At 44.2% G+C, this 21605-nt stretch overlaps 1 protein-coding gene across 9 annotated transcripts in view; it reads right to left on the bottom strand.

The window, feature by feature from the left end:
• Positions 1–21605, bottom strand: part of dscamb (Down syndrome cell adhesion molecule b) — a 177342-nt gene that overhangs the window by 67116 nt on the left and 88621 nt on the right. For all 9 annotated transcript variants that reach the window (XM_083637246.1, XM_083637248.1, XM_083637244.1 and 6 more), the window contains exons 4-8: positions 13663–13809; positions 12966–13244; positions 11355–11630; positions 6150–6446; positions 4263–4535 (exon numbers count right to left, since the gene is read on the bottom strand). In XM_083637246.1, the coding sequence (XP_083493372.1) occupies positions 4263–4535; positions 6150–6446; positions 11355–11630; positions 12966–13244; positions 13663–13809 (1272 nt within the window). The remainder of the gene's footprint in view (positions 1–4262; positions 4536–6149; positions 6447–11354; positions 11631–12965; positions 13245–13662; positions 13810–21605) is intronic.

Genomic DNA, 21605 nt, shown 5'->3' with positions numbered 1-21605 from the left:
AACATTCTGTCCTTTAAGCACACAATGCTGAAAGAGCACTCAAAAAACAGAGCAAGCTGACTTGCCTGGCTGGTTTCTCGTGGACCCATTGCATGGGATCCCATGTATAACATGGCTTACAGTACATACAAGCACATAAATAAACACTTTATGTGGTTAGTAGCACCACGTTGTAATATTGAATGTCGCATATATATGTAGCCATTTTTTTCTTTCTTTCTTTTTCTTTCTTTTCCGGTGCCTGAGCCTGTTTGTGTATTGTAATACCGTATATATATATATATATATATATATATATATATATATATATATATATATATATATATATATATATATATATATATATATATATTGGAAGGGGGTGGGGGGGCAGAGCAAACTTAGGGCGTTTTCACACTAGGAATGATTGCTTTCGTTGCGTGATCGAGCCCGACTGCCCCCCTCCCCCTCCCCCGCCGGTCAGCTTTCACATTATAAATGTCGTTCCATGCCCGGGGACACTTGCTTATCTACAAACTCCCATACAATAGGTGGCGATATGCACCTACGGTAGTTGGCTTGCGATCCGCCAACAAACACAACAAAGATGAAGAGTAGGCTAACGTTCATTACGTTACATTTCAACGTAATGAACGATGGACGATGAGTTTGGACTTTTGTTTATGTGATCTACTACAAGAGGTAAATACAAGTTTGTGTATTGTTTTCTATACAGTGATGAACTTAAAATGTATAGTGGAAAAGCGAGTTGTGTTGCTACAGTAATAGCGAGTAGCCACCATTTGCATTAGGATAACTGGTCATCACACAGTAAAGAAATAGCAGTCCAGTGTTTGGGTACGTTTGTGTTCACACTCATTATGTTCCATCCCCAGTCACACTTGAAGCATTCCCCAGACCACCTTTTCAAGTGGACCCGGGTACGGTTCGCTGTTCCATGCCTGGGCACGGAATGCAATGTTCACACTGATCAAACAAACCAGACCTGGGGTCAGTTTGGAGACAGGTGTACTCGGAAACGCTCCCGGGTCCCCAGTGTGAAACCACTCTTATTTTCTGGTGACGCATTGAGCTCCTTTTTTGTCTGTCTGTCTAAACAAAATGCCAAAACATTATAAATTAAAATCTTCAGATTATTATATATCTATCTACCCAACTGCTACAGCTGCTACTGCTGTAGGTTGTCCAGATCAGTACATCAGTCCATTTATCCACTATCAAGAAGGAATTCTAGAACAGCACAGAGTCAATCTGGTCGCACAATATAATAACACAGTTACACGATAAGACCCATTCGGACTGCCTGCACTCTTCTCTGGGGAAACTCCAGCCATCACACACGTCATCTCTGTTTGAGTGTCCAATGAGTTCAAATAACATTGAAATAAGCAGCACTTTAGCAGCTTATTTAATTCACAACAAAGTGGGGATAATGGACTCCAGGGATCCCCGAAGACACTCCAGCATTTTAAGCATGAGCAGAGTAAATTAACAAATGCACTTGCTCGCTAGCACCACTGGGAAGTGTTGCTTTATATCATCTCTCAGTCTCTCTCGCTCTCCCCGTACTCCGCCCCCCCCTCTCTTTCCCTCGCTCCATGGACAAGTGTAATGTGGTGCAACATCATTCATGGCAGACTGTACAGAGGAGAGGAAAAGGAGATGAGAGAGAAGGGGAATCCCTTGTTAGCATTTCCTATTAGCTACGGCTTCTGGCATCTCGATGGAGTTCAGTCGCCCCGCGCTGTACCATCAATGACACTCATAGCCTACAGTCTTCATTAGCCACTCTAGTGTAAGCTACTCAGGAAAATCAGTAATGTAGCAGGAAAATCAAGAACTTTCATTCATAAGTCTGCTGCTACCTACTTATCTACATTATCTATCTATCAATCAATCAATCAATCAATCAATCTATCTATCAATCCATCCATCTATCTATAGATCAGCATTTGCCCATGCACTAACAGTCAACCCCTCAGACAGCACAAGACTCAACTCTCCAAGTCATACACCTTAAACCTGGAATAAGCGATAGCAAACCTTATAAGCAATCCTGAAATGAATGTGTACTACAGTATGTTGAGACTTCATTGAGACATAATGATATCTATAAACCAATAGCCACACATGTAGCCAGCTGTGTTGTTGTAGCTTGCTACCAAATTCTGGTCCGGAATGACGCTCCTCCTGGTCCATCCAGTAGCTTTTAATAGTACTGTACTGTAGTGGCAAAGCAAGATTGTTAGGCTAACCGGTGACACTTAGCAGGTACGGTTACTGTACTGTAGCTTAAGGTGACCAGACGTCCCCGATTTTCAGGGACAGTCCCCGTTTTTGGTGACCTGTCCCCGGCTGGAGCTGTCCCCGAAAATGTCCCCTATTTTCTACTGCCGTCTGCGGTCAATATGACTCTAGCTCTAGTGGGCTCATTCTTAAATCTAGAGTGAAGATACTGAATAAACTGTAAGATCCTACAGCATATTGGGAGCAACAATGCCATGCTACCTTGTCGGGAAGGAACGGGGCGAAATAATGAATTTTGAAAAACCAGCATGGTCAATTTCAAAGGGGACCCCTGACCGCTCTCACCTCAAGATATCTGAATGAGAATGGATTCTATGAGTACCTATGAGTCTACCCTTTACAGACGTGCCCATTGGCCAACCACTCAATCAGGAAGGTTGCGGGAGGCTTACGGGCGGGTTAAAAGCATATCACAGCATCACATGTCTATGTAGCCCGTTGATCCAGACATCCAACAAGTGTTTACATGCTGCTTCCTGCTGTTCTTCCTTCCTGCGACATTGGTACATGTTCATATACAAGGCCATCCTGGGCAAACTACCCTCATATATCTGCTCTACGTTTGTAGCGATAAACAACTCCCATAATTTAAGATCAAATAGCTGGTTGAAATTCAAAGTGCCAATGATGCGAACAGAATGTGGAAAAAAGAGTCTCTCTTACTTTGGTCCCTGGTCGTGGAACGACCTGCAGTCCCGTTTAAAACTGGTCTCTTCCATTCCTCTGTCCAGTTTTAAACATGCTTTATCTGAAGTTCTTACTGCAAGCTGCTCCTGCAGTAATGTCTAGTTTACTTTGCCCTTTTTGACCTGTTATTCTTGTTTTTAGGCCATATGTTTTTACGTTCTTGATCTTGTGTTATTTATTACCCTTGGATGTGGTATTTTATGATGTATTTGGATGTCTCTGCTTTTTGAAATGTTTCAGCTTTATAGCCCTGTTTTTATGTTTCCTTTAATTTACTGTAATTTATGTTGATTGTAACCTGGCTTGTAATTGCTGCCTTCTTGGCCAGATCACATTCGCAAAAGAGATCTTGTATCTCAAATGTTTTATCTGGTTAAATAAAGGTTAAATAAAAATAAATAAATAAAATGTTCCAGGAAATCTTGAACAATGAAAAAACACTTAGGACTGTAACACTGAAAATACTTTTTGAGATCTGAGGCTTTTCATAAAACATTCGGCACTGTAGGTTCGGACAGCCAGGCCTCATGCTGCTGGAGAACACTTTGACATTTTGTAAAGGGGCACAGTGAATGAAGTGTGTGTGTGTGTGTGTGTGTGTGTGTGTGTGGGGGGGGGGGGGCAGGGGCCTGTCCGACACCGTTTATTAATTTATTAATAAATGAAACCGGAATCATCCCCCTTTTCTATTTCATAGGTAATAACATTGGATATTTTAATGATATATTGATTGCCGGACTGGAAATGTCCCCGATTTTCATTTTCAGAAATCTGGTCACCTTACTGTAGCTTAGCTATTAGCATTTATGCTCTGTGCTTTGGAATGTTCATCCTCAGTAGGCCTCCATACGTGGCTTTGCTGTGTGTTATTTACACACAGCAACTTCTCCTACTGAGCCATCTGTGTGAGACTTGCTAAGTTAATTTTGCTAATGAAACTGAACTTTTCTTCAACATAATATGTCTGTCTTCTACAGTACATCATTAGGGAGATGATATATTAGAATCCATTTATGACCCACTGTTTTTTGCTGCATGGTATGCTGTCAGCAGGCCTCGAGCAGTGACACGCCACTCGGCGGGACGCGTGTCTTTTTTTCCTGATGGCTCCAGGATGACCTGTCCCACTCTGCCTCTGATTGGCTTACCCTGATATTTTATCCTAACCCCAACCAATCGTCACTCCTCATGCCTAAACCTAACTCAATCAGAGGCCGACTAGGGCGGGTCATCACTATCCTAGGGGCGAGAATGCCGACGGGACTTACCTCTGACTCGAACATGGACGCTCTGGGTGTCCATCTTGTTGGGCTGCACCATCACCTTGCAGTTATACTCGCCAGCGTCCACCTGCTGCACGTTGGACAGCTTCAGCGTGCCGTTGTTCTCGAAGGCTCGCTGCCGATGGTTGAACGGCAGCAGGGCGGAGTTCTTGTACCACTTTATGGAGTAGTAAGGGTAGCCAATCACGCGGCAGTGCACGAAGGCATCCCGCCCGGCAATAGCCGTAATGTTTCTCATTGGTCGAATGCTGGCACGGCCTACAAACATGACAGAGAGGGAGAAGGAACTCTCTATAAAAACATTTCATGGGAAGTGGGGTTGACATCGAATCACAACAGAGGTGATGTTTGTTGTTCTCGCGACTTTCCTAACATATTTCTTGTTAAACAACTGAGTTTGGCAATAAAATGTTTTAATTGCTAGTAAAAGAGACAGCATCCAGGCGTTTCTTCTTCCCACAGTGCCTACAAAGGCTACAAAGTCTGCTTCTACGCACCTGCCACCAACAATACTCAGATATGCAAAGGAGCGTTGTTTCAAGCTTTTGTTGTTGTTTTACCACGGGATGTCGGCTTTACTCTGAGTAGCAGGCTGTGAAACGACAAGCAAATTAAAGACAAGGGAGCGCTAACCATCAGAGGAAAAAACTGCCTAAGTGGAAAATGTTGCAAATCATACAGTACTAATACTTAAAAACTCGGCTCTTGCTGCTCACCCACATAACAGTAATATATTCCATGTCTCATAAAATGGAAACACAGTAATCGCTTTAACATCTAATGGTGAAAAGCCGAATAGGCCGCTTGAGTAAATACACGCAGACACAGATACACATGCACACACACGCACGCACGCACGCACACACACACACACACACACACACACACACACACACACACACACACACACACACACACACACACACACACACACACACACACACACATACACACACACACACACACACACATACACACACACACACACACACACACACACACACACACACACACACACACACACACACACACACACACACACACACAAGTAAAGCACAGATACATTTATTCATGCAAGCAGAACAAATATATTTTTCTTCTGGCTATTTACAAACCAGCCCATTTTGGAACTCAATATCCAGATACGGTTATGTGCAGCAAACCAGGATAATTGGTTTGACCTGAAAATATGGGCATGTAGGAAAAGCACAGTGATAATTTGGAGAGAGAAACGAGTCTACAATATTACAAATGCACAAGGAGCAGAGAAAGAGAGAAAATCACACTAGACTAGATCCATATTAAGATAAAACACGCGCGCACGCACACACACACACACACACACACACACACACACACACACACACACACACACACACACACACACACACACACACACACACACACACACTCCTCACGAAACAAATGGAGGCAAAGCCAATCAATGGAGGCCAAACATAAAACAGTATTAAAGCGCAAAGAAGATTATAGATTTAAAACGACGCCAGAAACGGAAAACTACTGAAAGTGTTGCAAAGAGAAAGAAAGTGGAAGAAAATTAGAAAAGTCATCATAAGAGCATCTCACACAAGCAAAGAAAGCAAATCCTACAAAAAAAAATCTAAAACACATGCGCCTAAACCAAACAACAATGAAACGCCCATGTAAATGCCAGACCGCCAGAACGACAGATAGACACGCATGCACGCACACGCGCACGCGCACGCGCACACACACACACACACACACACACACACACACACACACACACACACACACACACACACACACACACACACACACACACACACATACATACACACACACAGGTATATGTATTGTTGTTTTTGGAGGAGCTGATTTGACAAGCACCTCTTACGTTTATTCGAGCCTGGTGGTACACGGGCCCGGCCGAGTTGCTGCACGTGCAGCGGTACACCCCGCCGTCTGCCACCTGGGTGTGCGTCACGTTCAGCTGGCTGACCACGTGGCCCTCGTGCGTCTCGTAGTGGCCCAGGTGGTGGTGGCCGTCCTTGATGACGGGGTCGTCGTCCAGCGACCAGGTGCAGCTGGGCGGAGGCGTGCCCTTGACGTTGCAGACCAGGAAGACCGGCTCGTTGGGGTTCACCACCTTCTCGCTGAAGGAGGCCAGGATTTTGGGAGTGCCATCTGTGGTGGGAGGAGAGGGGGGTGGGGGGTGGAAGACAAGGACACAGCGGGTGGATAACAAGGTGGGTAAACTGTGACCTCCAGCTGGTGATTATCGTGACTAGAATCAAACCGATTTTCACAAAAGCATTCATTTATTTGTTTTCTAACCTTGAAAGGCTCTATTAACATAGGCATGGCAAGGCAAATTTAAATACAGCACATGTCTTAGGCTGGGTTCACACCGGCGACCCAAGCCTTGCCTATGCCTTGCCTTTACCCACGCTTTTAAGTAGGCGTCCGTTTTAGTCAACGAGGCTGTGTACACCGTGCGCCTGAGCGTGAACCCTGCGTGTACCCACGCCTTGCCTGTGCCTTGCCGATTTTATCGTTTAGGCGTGAGTTCTATTTTCAAGCCGACAAGGCGCGTGCAGGCAGGCTTCTTCTGTCAAGCCATGAAAGAAAAACGCGACAATATCCATGGGAAATGGCAAAGTCAACTGAATTTCAAAATAAAATGGAGTTACAACAGTGTTGAGCAGAGAGAGAGAGAGAGAGAGAGATTGACGGGTGGCTCTCACGTGGGGCTTTCTCCCTGTCGGCAAACAAATCTTCATGAGAGAGAATAGCGACCGAAGAAGCAAGATGGACAATGTTGTTGTGCCAGCACATTCTTGCAAGATCACCTCTCTAAAATGTCCGACTATAGTCAGACCTGGTTATACATATCCAGCATCAATAGAACATTAAATATATCCGATTTATTTTACCTATGATAATTCGGGACCACACATGAAAAAATACAGTCGGGAGAGAGGAGAGGCGCTTGTAACTCGGCTCAGGTTCAGCGTGCAAAGGCGTGCGGTGTGATCGCAAAAAGTGTAATAGGTTCACGCCCAGCTCAAGGTCTGCAGGCGTAGGCGTGGGTTGAGGCAAGGCAAGGCGTAGGTTCTCTGTGTGAACTAAGCGTTATACTAGGCAAATTGAATGTACTTGATACTCCAGTATAGGAACAAAACTTTAGACCTAAGATTTACCGCATCCCAACAACAAAATGAGCCACTATGCCTGCCTAACTCATCAGTCATGTCTTCGTCCACCACTTGGTTTGATCCTTGAACATATAACTGTTATGAATATACAGTATGTCATATTACGTCGGGTTAAAAATGTGTGTCAACTCTTTTTTGCAAATAAAAAGGTGGATACACCGTTTAGGTGGGTTTGCCCTCCACTGTCTGCCTGGTAGGATTAAGATCCTATGAGAAACTGTGATAGGGTGAAGAGAAATCTTTCACCAAGTATTTTCCTGTCTCTTTAATAAAAGGAAATTCAATTAATTCTATTGATTAAGTGTGGCAGGGTATCATGGTGATTAGAGAGGCCTTCTGGTACAAGCAGGGTCACGGCTTGATCCCACAGGCTTGATGAGCCAGCGTTCCTCCCTGCTGAGGTGTCCTTGAGACTGAACCTCTACCTCCTCCAAGAGCGCTGCTCTGGACTGCGGCTGCACTCTGACCTCTGACCCCGCTGCTGACATGCATATTAAGTGGTTGTACTGTATGTGCCTCTTGGGGCTCCTGATCACACCATGATGCTAACAGCAATATCAGTGGCAAGGGCGTCCCTGCCACTAGATTCCCTGCCTACCAACACGATTGTCGCAGGTTCGAGCCCCCGTGTTACCTCCCGCTTGGTCAGGCGTCCATAGACAATTGGCCGTGTCTGCGGATGGGAAGTCGGATTATGTGTCCTGCGGCTGCTGCACTATTGCCCCCTCTGGTCAGTAGGGGCACATGTTCGGGGGGGAGGGGAACTGGGGGGAATAACGTGATCCTCCCACACGCTACGTCCTGCCGGTGAAATTGAAAAGTTGTGGCTGGCGACTGCACATGTACAAAAGGAAGCATGTACATGTACTAGTCTACAACTCTGGGACACCCAGGGAATTGGCCAAGCACAATTAAGGAGAAAACGGGGGGAAATCCAAAAAAAGGGAGAGGGAAAAACGTAATAAAAAAGGCAATATCAGTGGTTCTAACATGAAGCCTCTAATGGAAAGAGCGCATCATCAAGAAGCCTTCATTGTTTACATCGTGGGTAAAACCGGTTTAAAATTCAACAACTCTTATTCTTATTCAGTGGTTGTCAACACCAGGGTTTGTGAGATGACTTTGGAAGGGGCCATCTGATGATTCACTGTGATGTTTTTAATATTTGTGATAAAAGCGCTTTTCTTGTGAAATAATAAAGCAACAAATAAAGCCCCGAGCCTGTGAGGGGAAAAGAAATATAATTATTTTGTGTCACCATCCTGTGCATCGACGCTTCATTCTGTTTTGGGACACTGTGAGCCAGAACCTCTATGGCTAGGTTCCATTATGAATCGTGGTCCAGGAGCTTTATATTTCCAGACACAGGGAGGGGCCGGCCTTTGAAATGTCCATGTCTGCCTGCTGCTGCTCTCTGATAATCTAGGTCTGTTCCACATGATTATAGATGATCAATATCCTCTTTTTACAGCTCTCTGGCCGCAGGAGACAGTTGCCTGAGCAACGCCGCCAAGGTAAGCTATTGGCCAGAGAGTGTCTGGAAGAGTGAGTGTGTGTGTGTGTGTGTGTGTGTGTGTGTGTGTGTGTGTGTGTGTGTGTGTGTGTGTGTGTGTGTGTGTGTGTGTGTGTGTGCGTGTGTGTGTGTGTGTGTGTGTGTGCGCGTGCGTGCGTGTGCGCACACATAAGCCGTGAGTTAGCAGAAACAGATTTAGGCCTTGAAGATCAATACAGGGCTTGTGTGTTAATGAGAGCCTGCTGTGTCTCTGCGCTATAGGCTACAAGATCATCCCAGACTTCACACACACACACACACACACACACACACACACACACACACACACACACACACACACACACACACACACAGGTCAGCTGCAATTGTGTCACTTTCAGTCCGCATTTGTGTGCACGGACAAAGATACTGCAGATGCGGCCCGCGATAGGGTGCAGAGTGGCCCCCCGACCATCTACCGGTAATTCACAATTGAAAACTAATGTTATTGTTAAATAAAGTTTGACAGAGCTGCAGCTAAATTGTGAAATATGGCTGTCTGCTCGCTGCCCAGGCACTTACAATATGTAATATGTACTTTAACTTAACTTAACTTAACTATCCTGTGTGCACAAAAGTGTGAGACTAAACTCTGGCTGACACCCTAAAAACCTACAATCCGCTACAGAAAATTGTATATTAATATTTGTTTATTAACTGGCCCCTGGCCTCCTGTCATTTTGCAAAAGTGGCCCCTGGACAAAGCAAGTCGAGTATCCCTGCTTTATACACTACTAAGATGATGCATTACAATGCGGTATGGTATGAAATGGTATACAGTAGGGGTGTCACGATACACTCAGTTCACGATACGATACACGATATTGGGTTCACGATAACGATACGATATTTTAACAATATTTTTTTGCGATCGATTTGTAAGTTGAGGGGGCATCCTCCACGCTAATTTGAGTAATTTCACCATTTTCACCCTCCGTGTCTGTTACGTCCCTTGTCTGTTCAAACAAAGCAATGAAAAGGAGAGCGAGCATGCAATCAGATGCACTGGCGCTGGAAGTACTTTTAGGTAGGAGGTGCTGTAAGGAAGGGACTCTCGGTGCTGTGCGAATATTTAATTTTAAATTAACATTAGGATTATACTGTTGTGATGTCATTATTCAGTGTCTTCTCCTCTTCTCTGCAGCATTACTCAATTTACCCTCAGGAATCAGGGACAGTAATAGCCTACCTGCTATTCCTCCCATATATCCAGGGCCGGATTAATAGTACCATGGGCCCCGGGGCTATTCATTTTCTAAGCTATTCATTTAGCCTTTTAATCATAAAGATTATATCTTCCAGACTGAAATGTTATAACAGAAGTGGAGTATTGGCCAGAATTACATGAACATTTGGACACTTATTCAGTGTATTTTGCATGTTGCGTTCAGGTGCACTGTAAAAAAGAAAAAAGAAAAGAAAAAAGAAAAGAAATATATATTCCATCTCTTGCCACCAGGGGGTGCTGCAGCACCCACCGCACCCCGCTTCCCGCACCCTTGATCAGATGCAGATCAGTGTCACCATGTTCAGCTTCTTTTTCTCGCGATATGAAATTTAATCTCAACGATATATATTGTCACGTTTTGATATCGTGATATATTGTGGGACGATATATTGTGACATCCCTAGTATACAGTAATCTTCCGGTCTCCTAAATCAGTGGCCATCACCTGTCCCCCCTGAGACTGTTTACCCCCCGTCGCCCGCCCCCATTCCCCGACCTCGTTTGGGAGTTTTGTGAATGACCTAGCAACAATGTCAGCCTGCCGACTTGAGCTAGCGATCGTGATTTCCCAAAACTGACTATATCCTACCTACCACACATACGTATACTAAACTGCTTTGCTAGCTCAATCTTGTTCTAACTAAGATATCTGCTGAAGAACTAATTTTAGCTGCTAATGTTAGCTACCGAAAACTCTTGAGTGTGTGTTGCTGAGAGAGATACAGGTCCCGAACAAAGTTCGTTTTCTCCTGATTTGTCTATCTGAAGAAATGCCATTTTAGTGTCAGAATGAGAGGTCCAATCTTTACTTCGGTGACTATGGGGCGGAAGAATCTGTCATAATCTGTGCTCGCGTTCACTTCTTCCATTGACTCCAATTGACTCAGGACCTGCCGCTAGTCTCCTAAAGGGGCGGGGGAGTGACGAAACCCATGTGACGCAGATACAGGAATTTACTCGCAGTCTCACTCTTCTAAACAGTCTCTGGCGTGGACGGACACACACACACACACACACACACACACACACAATTACAATTACAGACTCTTGCTATTTACCACTCCACCATATAATCCACACACACACACCCATTTTACCTTCAAGGATGACATGTACAAAGTCCTGGGCGGACATCTTGCCCTTCCTGGCGAAACACTGGTACGCGCCGCCATCACTCTTGGCCATTCCTTCCATGATCAGGTTCTCTCGGTTGATGCCGGTGATGCGGACGTTGTTGCCGGGGTAGATGATCTCTCCGTTGCGGTACCAGGACAGCTCGTACTCGTCTGAGCCGCTCACGCTACAGGACAGAGACACCTTGCTGCCCACGCTGCCTTTCACCTTCCGTGGGCTGATCACCGCTTTCAAGGGCTCTAAAAATCACAGGCATGTTTTAATAACACACTTCATTGTTTTTGTGATGATAGCAAGGTTGAAATCAAGACAGAGTACAGTAGACAAGGGAGAATAAGTTCTGGTACAGTATGATGAGTTTGTTTTGTTTCGTCTAGTTTTTCCTAAAGACACCAAGGCTTACAAATAAGGAAAGGTTGTTGGTTTGATCCTTGGCAGTGACAGGAGAGTGCATTCCAGCTGTCAGCTGACAACTTGAGGGTTACTGTTACAACATATGTAAGTCTGCTGAAGTAGCTGACAGTGTGTCTATCAAAAGTTCAGACAATACATTTTAAGTGGGATAAAATGTTTTCATTCCAATAAATTACTCCATACCATGTAGCAGAGATGGGGACTTGGACTTGGGACTTGAGTCGTACTTAAGTTGCAGACACAGTGACTTGTGACTTGAGAAGGAAGTGTCTACTAATGTCATCTAATCAATGCTGATACTGTATGCTAATAGATAAAGGAGTGATGATAATACACAACATGCTTTGAATTCCTCAGTTTTAGCTATGCAGTGTTCTAAGCAGACCGGATGGCACGCAGCAGATGATAGAACACTCATTAAGAAGAGACTTTAGACTTGACTTGCACTGTACGGTTCTCGGAGCTCCTGGTCAGTGCCATGTGTCATCTTTTTTCTTTTCTTTTGGTGTGTGACGTGCATCAACGGAGTTTACTCGAACTTTTTAAAACTGGTGCAATAATAAGTTCATAAACGATTTAAAAATGTGAGTAAACTATCTTAAAAGGTGCCTAAATGCTGCCGCATTGAAAAAGGTACCTAAACGCTGTTTACGTGCGTTTAGCCACCACTACAGCCCTGCTTGTGACCAAAGACTTGAGACTTGACTTGGACTTGAGCTCAAAGACTTGAGACTTGACTTGAGCTCAAAGACTTGAGACTTGACTTGAGCTCAAAGACTTGAGACTTGACTTGGACTTGCAAAAAATGACTTGTGAGCATCTCTGCCAAGTAGTGGCAAATTACATGAATTCAGGAGACTTATTTTAATCCGATCCAGTAATACAACTCTTTAGCAGGACATTTGACCAAAGTTGTGTCATCGGATTGTCACAAGGACAAGATACAGTGCATGGTTTCATTTAATGTTTATACATGTTGTGAGTTCTACAGTATGTAATGTGTGGCCCTGTAACTGTGCATGGCACCAGTCCTTCAACATCCACTCACATCACAATCGATTTATTAATGCAATTACCGTTAACCACATCAGCTTCTCCTGTGAGCACATGATCAATCAACAGATCAGTCAGAGCGTCCATCTCCTCCTCGTTAGACTTACGTTTGACCAGCAGGTGTCCCATGACCTCAGCGTTGCCATAGCTGTTCCACACTTCACACACGTACGTCCCAGAGTCGCTGGGCTCGGTGCTCTCTATCAGCAAGCCGGTGATGGTCTGGCGGATGCGGCTGTCGTGCTCCAGGGGGCTGTTGTCCTTCAGCCAGCGGTATTTGGGTCCTGGGTAGCCCGACGACTTACAGGGCAGCTCCACCCGCCGGTTAATCATCACCTCACGGCGGTCAAAGCCATCCAAGATGCCTGGCTCAGCGTTGGTGGGGTCTGGAGGGGGTGATAGGAGAGGAGAATCTAGTGTTAATTAGTGATGAGAAGTGCCAGGCACACGACAGTACAATGCGACATTGATTCTTGGGGTCATGATTCAGTTATATACACAGTATACTGTATTTTGTAACGTGACAGAGCAGAGAGAGAAGTGTGTTCCTTTAGATTCAGGAAGCATGTTTTTTTGTGTGAGAGAGAAGAAGGCACTAATTTCTTTTAAACATGATAATGATTTTCAATGATAACAGGATGCTAACTTTGTTGGGATGCGTATTCACATCACATCCAATACAGTATTTACATGCATATTAGGTCCTGTTGACCTTGTACCATGTACCAGTATATATTATGAACTCTGTAAGCGGCATCACGTGCATGACAATTCAACTGATTCCAATTGGGAACCGACACTGACCTGACACAATGAGACGGGCGCTGTTGCTCTGCCGAGTCTCGCCGGTGTAGCGGTGGCGCGTGGTGCAGCGATAGTTATTCAGCCCATCCTCAGGCAGGACGTCCAGAAGATACAAAGCTCCCGTGGATGTGATGAAATATCTTTGTCCTGGAGAAGATAAGACATGAAAGGTATTGTACAATCTGTGGCGCTACAGAAAGCAAGATCATTATATTTTCTTCTCAGGCATTTAGGTAGGCCTATCTGTGTCCATAATAACTTACAATTGTAGCAGCAGAATAAGCTTAAATTCTTAGGTCACCAACACTAGAAGTAATTACAGTAGTAGTAAGAAGTGCAATGGTCGAAACCTCATCACCACCCAGACAATAGATGCAGAAAACTCCTACTTCAGGTGAAGCGACACATATCAAATTGAACCATACACACATATATTCCATCCAACTTTCAAACATACAGTAATTGTATATTAGTCACATTAGTCAAATGGCATCTGCATTCTGCACACTAAATCTTTGAACTCTAACACTCTAGCCTTTATTACCCTGTCCTGCACTACTACTGTTCTAATGTAGTAACCTAGCCAGCGCCAACCTCTGCTACAGAAAACCAATCCCTCTTTGCCTGTCACAGCCAGTTCAGTATGTGCGGTAATATTATGTTAATTCTGCAGATCAAACCAGGCTGAGTGGGATTGTCAACATCCATAAGGAAGGAAAGCGTCCTCCCTGCCATCACATGCATTCCCACATTCCCACGGGAGCAGATTGATGTCAAAACTGATCGAAAAAGCAATTTACAGGAGATTGTCTTCACTGCACGGTGGTGGGCATGCTAAGGCAGAGGCAGCTTAGCGAGCATTTAGGGCCAAGGTAACAGCCCGGTAACAGCTACAGGGAGGGATAGAGAGGGAACAGACACTGACATCACAGGGTTAAACGAGTAACAGGCCAGTAACAGCTACAGGGAGGGGTAGAGAGGGAACAGCCACTGATATCACAGGGTAACAGCTACAGGGAGGGGTAGAGAGGGAACAGCCACTGATATCACAGGGTAACAGCTACAGGGAGGGGTAGAGAGGGAACAGACAGTGACATCACAGGGTAACAGCTACAGGGAGGGGTAGAGAGGGAACAGACAGTGACATCACAGGGTAACAGCTACAGGGAGGGGTAGAGAGGGAACAGACGAGGGGTAGAGAGGGAACAGACAGTGACATCACAGGGTAACAGCTACAGGGAGGGGTAGAGAGGGAACAGACAGTGACATCACAGGGTAACAGCTACAGCGAGGGGTAGAGAGGGAACAGATAGTGACATCACAGGGTAACAGCTACAGCGAGGGGTAGAGAGGGAACAGATAGTGACATCACAGGGTAACAGCTACAGCGAAGGGTAGAGAGGGAACAGATAGTGACATCACAGGGTAACAGCTACAGGGAGGGGTAGAGAGGGAACAGACAGTGACATCACAGGGTAACAGCTACAGGGAGGGGTAGAGAGGGAACAGACAGTGACATCACAGGGTAACAGCTACAGGGAGGGGCAGAGAGGGAACAGATAGTGACATCACAGGGTTTTGTGTGTGTGTTTTTCTGAAAAGCTATGAATAAAATATAATACGTAAAAAAAGAAATCGCTCTCTCAGCAAACAAGACGCCCGAAATAAGAAGACATGTGACAATAAAGTTTATAAGGCAGCATGTTTTCGAGGAATTATTTCCTGGAGAAGACTTCCATCTCTTCCTGTGGGTGTTAGTGTTAGGTGATTGACAGTAAGCAGAGCGTAACGTAATGTTCAAATTGATATGAAAATTCTCGTGCACAATGAAATAACGATTAAACCGGGACGGATTGACAAAACCAAATTAGGGCTTCATATTTACTGTGATGGATTATCTAACTCTGGTCATTTCCAAGAAGTTGTTTGTCATACGGTACAAAAATGAATGGTACTAAATGGCTGCTTCTGAGGGAGGAAAAGAAGCCCGGATGGCTCCAACTATGCTGACTGTGTGCAGACACCAGCAGGAAGAATGTCACTTAAAAACAATGGCTTACAGTGACGAGTGGACTTTTTCCTATCCTCTTTGTTTGAGCAGCGTTCACTGCTTACATTACATTACATTAGCCAAAAGTCTCTGTGCATGTTTGATTTTGATTGCACCCCAATGTCTAATGTGAATGACTCATCCAAGTCTGGGACCAACTGGGGCTGTGTGGGAGCTGCTGAAAAAGATTAGCAGCAGGTAATTCATTTAAATTGAACAAGGGAGCAGAGGGTTTGCTATAATATTGGAGAATAACTGCTGCTCATCCAGCCAAAATTTGCTAGAAGTTACAGTACAGTTATGATACACTGCACATGTTTCACCATAGTTATAGTGCAGTTTTGTTTTTCTATGATATTTATTGTTGCGGTTTTGGTCAAGATGGCGTTCAGCAGAGCATACCTGTACCTTTCCAAGCCAAAAGAAAAGCAACATGAAGAATGCATGGACAACAACCAGGTGCACACTTCCTCTTTTCTGTGTGGCTCAACACATTGGAATTCACCCCCTTAGCTCACCTAAAGCCGCCCCTATACATGTCGCTCAGGGAGATAAATACACGATACTTGCAGTGTTGCGCCTGCATTTCATGGTAAAGGGTTGGGCACAAGCTGAGCTACAGTGTTACTGGGCAGAATCTTTGAATTATGGCAAAGCACAAACCAATTACTGTAGCTGCAAGAAAGATTGATAAGAGAGTTAAATAGCCTAAATGTAATTTTCTTCAAACACTGGATTCTACACTAATGTTAACATCAAAACACTAGGATGTTTTAATATTCCACTTGAGACTAATATTATGAAAGTAGCAAAGCATGCTTAATATGCTTACATTTGATATGCGTTTTTGATGTTTATATGCAAAGGAAAATCAACCTTGTGGGGTTAAGCAAACAGGGGGAATGCAGAGAGAGAAGGGAGAGGCAAAAATTGCACAGCTATTGTAAGCATTGACCTAGATAGAACCGACAACAGATTCCACGGATTTGATGTCCTGAAGGGGTTTCACTGGTTTACATGCAGCGCTGAGAGATGCGCAACCAGCAAGTGGAATCCATAAAGAGAGGGAGGCAGGGCGTGAGTGTGTATGTGCACATGTACTGTATGTATGTGTGTGTGTGTGTGTGTGTGTGTGTGTGTGTGTGTGTGTGTGTGTGTGTGTGTGTGTGTGTGTGTGTGTGTGTGTGTGTACGTGCGTTTTGTGTGTAGGTGCCGGTAGGCCATACATGCATGCGAGTATGCGAGACGATTGGTGGGAGGGAATCTTCTGAGAGGTTGTGGAGGCCAGATCCAATAAACACATGTATTAACCATTATTGTGCTACTGTTTACTACCATAGTCTTTTCTTTTTAGCTACAATCTCACACATTTTTGAACACGTCTTGAAACAGGGCAGAAGATTTAATTCATTTTTTTAAATCATATTGCATATTTAAAAAAGATTATGCAATGTAAAAAAAAAAAAAAAAAAAAAAACGTCATGCAGGGATGTGATCAGTAAAAAGAAAAGGGCAGGAAATCAACCTACTATCCATTCAAAAGGAATGAGAGTTGCATATCCCAGAACAAGGTGAAATCCTTGAAAAACTGGAAAATGACATCCCTGATTACTAAGTAACAGCAATGACAAATTCACACATCTCCTCCAAAGCTGTCCACTCCCCACTACTGCCTCTCTTTCTTTCTTCTCTCCTCCCCTCTGGCTTCTCCATTTTGATTCTGTACTGGTCCTCTGAAATCTCACTGTGGAATCCATCTTGAGTGAGACAAAATGCTATTTCTCTCCAGCCGCTCTGAGCTGCTGCAATTTTCTCTTCAAGCACCTCCATGCTTCTGCAATGGATTTTAAGACGTCAGAGGCCAGTTATTGTGTTATGACAGCGTGGAGTGCAGGCAGGAGGGACGCTACAGCAGGGAGGGGAATCACAACGAGAGCTATTGTATTCAATTCAATTGTATTTCTTTTCCACTGCCCACCCCCCTTTAATTCTCTTCTTTTGTCTCTAACCCGCTCTGCATCTATCTCACCATTTACTATTGGCTACCGTATTCACATTATCACTCCCTGCTCACGAGCCCAATACGATTTCACTCAATAAATTCTGCACAATGGTCTTTAATGATGTCATGGTCTTTAAACAGGCAAAATATCATGTAAACAATATGTAAACTACAGTACAGTACAGTAACTAAGCTTTTAAAGTAAACCCTAGTTTATAGATATTAGCATCGCCCTTTCAGGGGTGGTGCCTACTGGAGATAATCCCTCGTATCAGCGAATATACTACGCGAGGGAATATATCCAGTAGGCACCGACCCTAAAAGGGATGGAGCTAATAGAATATGAACGAAGGTTTTAAAGTAAACCCTAGTTTATCAATATTAGCATAGCCCTTTTAGGGGCGGTGCCTACTGGATATATTCCCTGGTGTAGTCTATTCGCTGACGCGAGGGAATAAATCCAGGAGGCACTGCCCCTAAAAGGGCGGAGCTAATAGAATATAAACTGCTACTGTATGGTATAAGGCAGTAACAGTGCCCAGTTTCATAAAATAATCTACAAAAGATTTCTGTATTATTGTCAGAAAGTGGAGCCCCTTCCCTCCACTCGTTCGCAGCCACTGCTACTGTCAATGAAAAAAGTGCTCCACTCCAGCAGACACACTTTATCTAATCATGCCCACTTTGCCAGAGACAGAATCTAATACGTACAGCAGGCTCTCACACTCAGCAGGCTCAATAAGCACAGACATATAGATGAGCTAGTGTCACAGAAGAAGCAGAGAAGTCACCATGTTCCCATCATTTCAATGGGAGGAGAGTGAGTTTAGCTGACAATATACTCGGGTTGGGAACCCGTTAAAAAGAGGGCTGAATTTAGGTTTGGATTAAAGGTTCCTAAACAAATTTCACTCGCACTAGTTCCAGTCTACGTTTCCGTGGTGGCGGCCACGGCATGCATATGGATGATTTATTATTATTATTGGTGAAATAGCAATACAGACGACAACAATAACAACAACAACAAGTAACACAGAAGACAGACATAGTTGACAAGCATACAGTATAGGCAAAACAAAGCTGTTATGAAGATATGCGTGATGATATGATAGTGGGCCGGCGTGACAGCAATATAATATTAGAAAAAGAAAAGAGTAATAATAATAATAATAGTAGTAGTAGAAAAAACATAATAATAATAATAATAATAATAATAATAATAATAACAATAAATATGGTAGTAATAATACTACAATAATGACCATTATAATAATTACACAGCAATAAGGAGCGAAGACAGACCAGCGGGACGGGATCATGGAGAGGCGAGCGAGATGCCCCCCCCCCCCCCCCCCCCCCCCCCCCACCTGGCCCCCCAGTGACACAGCAGGAGGCCCCAGCGGGAGACTAGATACTTACTGATACTTAAGTATATTTTAATGCTACTTCTATACTGTACGTATACTTAAGTAGAATATTTTCCATTATGGTATTGTTCTGAGTACTCCACCACAATACCTTGTGATGTAATTCATGTTAAACTAAACTTTCCAATCACTGCGTCAGCATTGGGGCGCTGTTGCGGTTTGAATGTAGGTTGAAAATGTTGACTGCAGATAGTAATTACTGTCAGGACTGTGTATGTACTTAACACTTTCTGGACACAGTGAGTGCGGTAATTGTTTAAAGGGTAAGTTAGTGGGTCAGTGTTGTTATTCTTTAAGGGGAAGGTGGGACCGGCTCTACAGCACACTGTGACTCAGACAGTGAGAGACCCAGTTCTAGTCGGGTCACCAGAGACACAGAGATGATGGATGGGGCTGGGAATGTTCTAGGGCTGTGTGGTAACTTCTCTGGCCCACTTCAACTCTCCTAAGTGAGAACAGCCATTATATTAATATTGAATACAGACAGATGTCTATCTTAGGCTTACAGTGCATGTGTTGAGAAAATGTACTATGCATCCGGATATTTTCCAGCTCATGTCTTGTCCCTCAATTATTTCAGCAGTGATGGGACATCACGGAACAATACCAAACAAAACAAAAATGTTTTTAAGGCAATTTCCCTCCAAACAACGACATGGACCTACATGCTTTTATCATAGCAACACATGGTGATACAATCCATATTTACTACTTGGACCAAAAATGCGACAAAAACACGCCAGGATGGAATCAGAACAAAACCCGAACCACTGACCAAGACAACTACAAAAACATTTGGGCATCCGGCAGCGGTAGATTCCCTGCCTACCAACATGAGGGTGGCAGGTTCGAGCCCCTGTGTTACTGTACCTCCAGCTTGGTCCACAGGCACAATTGGCCGTGTCTGCAGGTGGGAAGCCGGATTATGTGCCCTGGTCGCGGCACTAGTGCCTCCTCTGTTTGTTTGGGGTGCTTGTTCGGCGGGGGGGGGGGGGGGGGGGACTGGGGGGAATATTCGTGATCCTCCCACGTGCTACGTTATGCCGGAGAAACTCCTCACTGTCAGGTGAAAAGAGGGGGCTGGCGACTGCACATGTATCGGAGGAAGCATGTATGAAACTATAGCCACAGATCAACAGAGGGGGTGGAACAACGGCCATGACAGAAGGGGGAATTGGCGAAGTACAATTGGGGAGAAAATAGGAGAAAAAAAACGTGATAAAAAAAATCTGATAAAACACTGCATTGGCTCCTGGTAATGTCAGAGGAGTGAACGATGTGTTCGCAGACTATTTGCTGGCTGCTCAGGGTCAGTGGTGTGTTGCATCACGAAACAAGGCACGGGGTCAGAGATCGGATCGCAGCTTTAATCTGAGCTGATTGAGGTCAGATCACAGGCCTGAACTCTCCACCACAGACACTCCTCAGGGCTGCAGGGCTACATGCAGATAAATGAAGAAGAACACCATCTGATCAAGAACATGTCCATCTATCGATCGATCGATCTATCTATGTATCTATGTATGTATCTATCTATCTATCTATCTATCTATCTATCTATCTATCTATCTGTCTGTCTGTCTGTCTGTCTGTCTGTCTGTCTGTCTGTCTGTCTGTCTATCTATCTATTTTGCATAGAATTCATTAACTGATAAATAATTCATTAAATGCATTGAACTGACCCTGGCAGTGTACTGTAACCTGTAACTGAGCTCCACAGCAGACCACAAGTACTGTCAGGTGGGTGCATGCAGACACTGTGGCACTCTCCAAGATCCATTTAATTTACAAGAGGACTCTCGAATCAATAAAGGACACGCTAATACTCAAACTGCTGTAGCACACTTTAAATCAGTGGATATGTAAACTGACAGTAATGCAACAGCCAAAGTCAATGAGACACATAATTATGTCACATTGTCAGACATCAAGGCATCGTATTATCATATAAAAAGGACACAGAAAAAGATTCATGGTTGAGAAGAATTGTATTAAGTACTGTAGCATTTCATGGAAAATTGGCCAATGGCCACAGCACGTAGCAAGTTTGCTGGTTGCAGGTTTACTTGCTCCCTTCATCGATTCTGCCATAACCTGAATTTTTTTCAGGATGGGCGGGGTATGAAACCTGACTCTGCAGATGGGGGCGGTACGGGGTATGTGCGCTGCTGTTAAACAGAAAGGGAGGAGACGAGCTAGTTAAAAAAAGAAAGAACAGCTCGGCTCAGTCCGAGTTTTGACAAGACAGTTGGCCCGCATGTGTATCTATTTGTTTATAATCATTACAGTACATCGCACAGAAATCTAAATCTCCACATACTGTAGGACACACTAGTTTCAGGATTGGTTTTAGGGTCTGAAATCGCATAATGTAGGTTTAAGTTTTGTGAAAATCGATTCAGCAGCATCAACGATATTATGTGTGCCATACAGACAATTAAACAAGCATTGTAGCTGCCCCTTT

The sequence above is a fragment of the Poromitra crassiceps genome, assembly GCF_964638095.1.
Source record: "Poromitra crassiceps genome assembly, chromosome: 5".
Taxonomy (NCBI): Eukaryota; Metazoa; Chordata; class Actinopteri; order Beryciformes; family Melamphaidae; genus Poromitra; species Poromitra crassiceps.
This window is presented reverse-complemented; position numbering and strand designations above follow the sequence as displayed.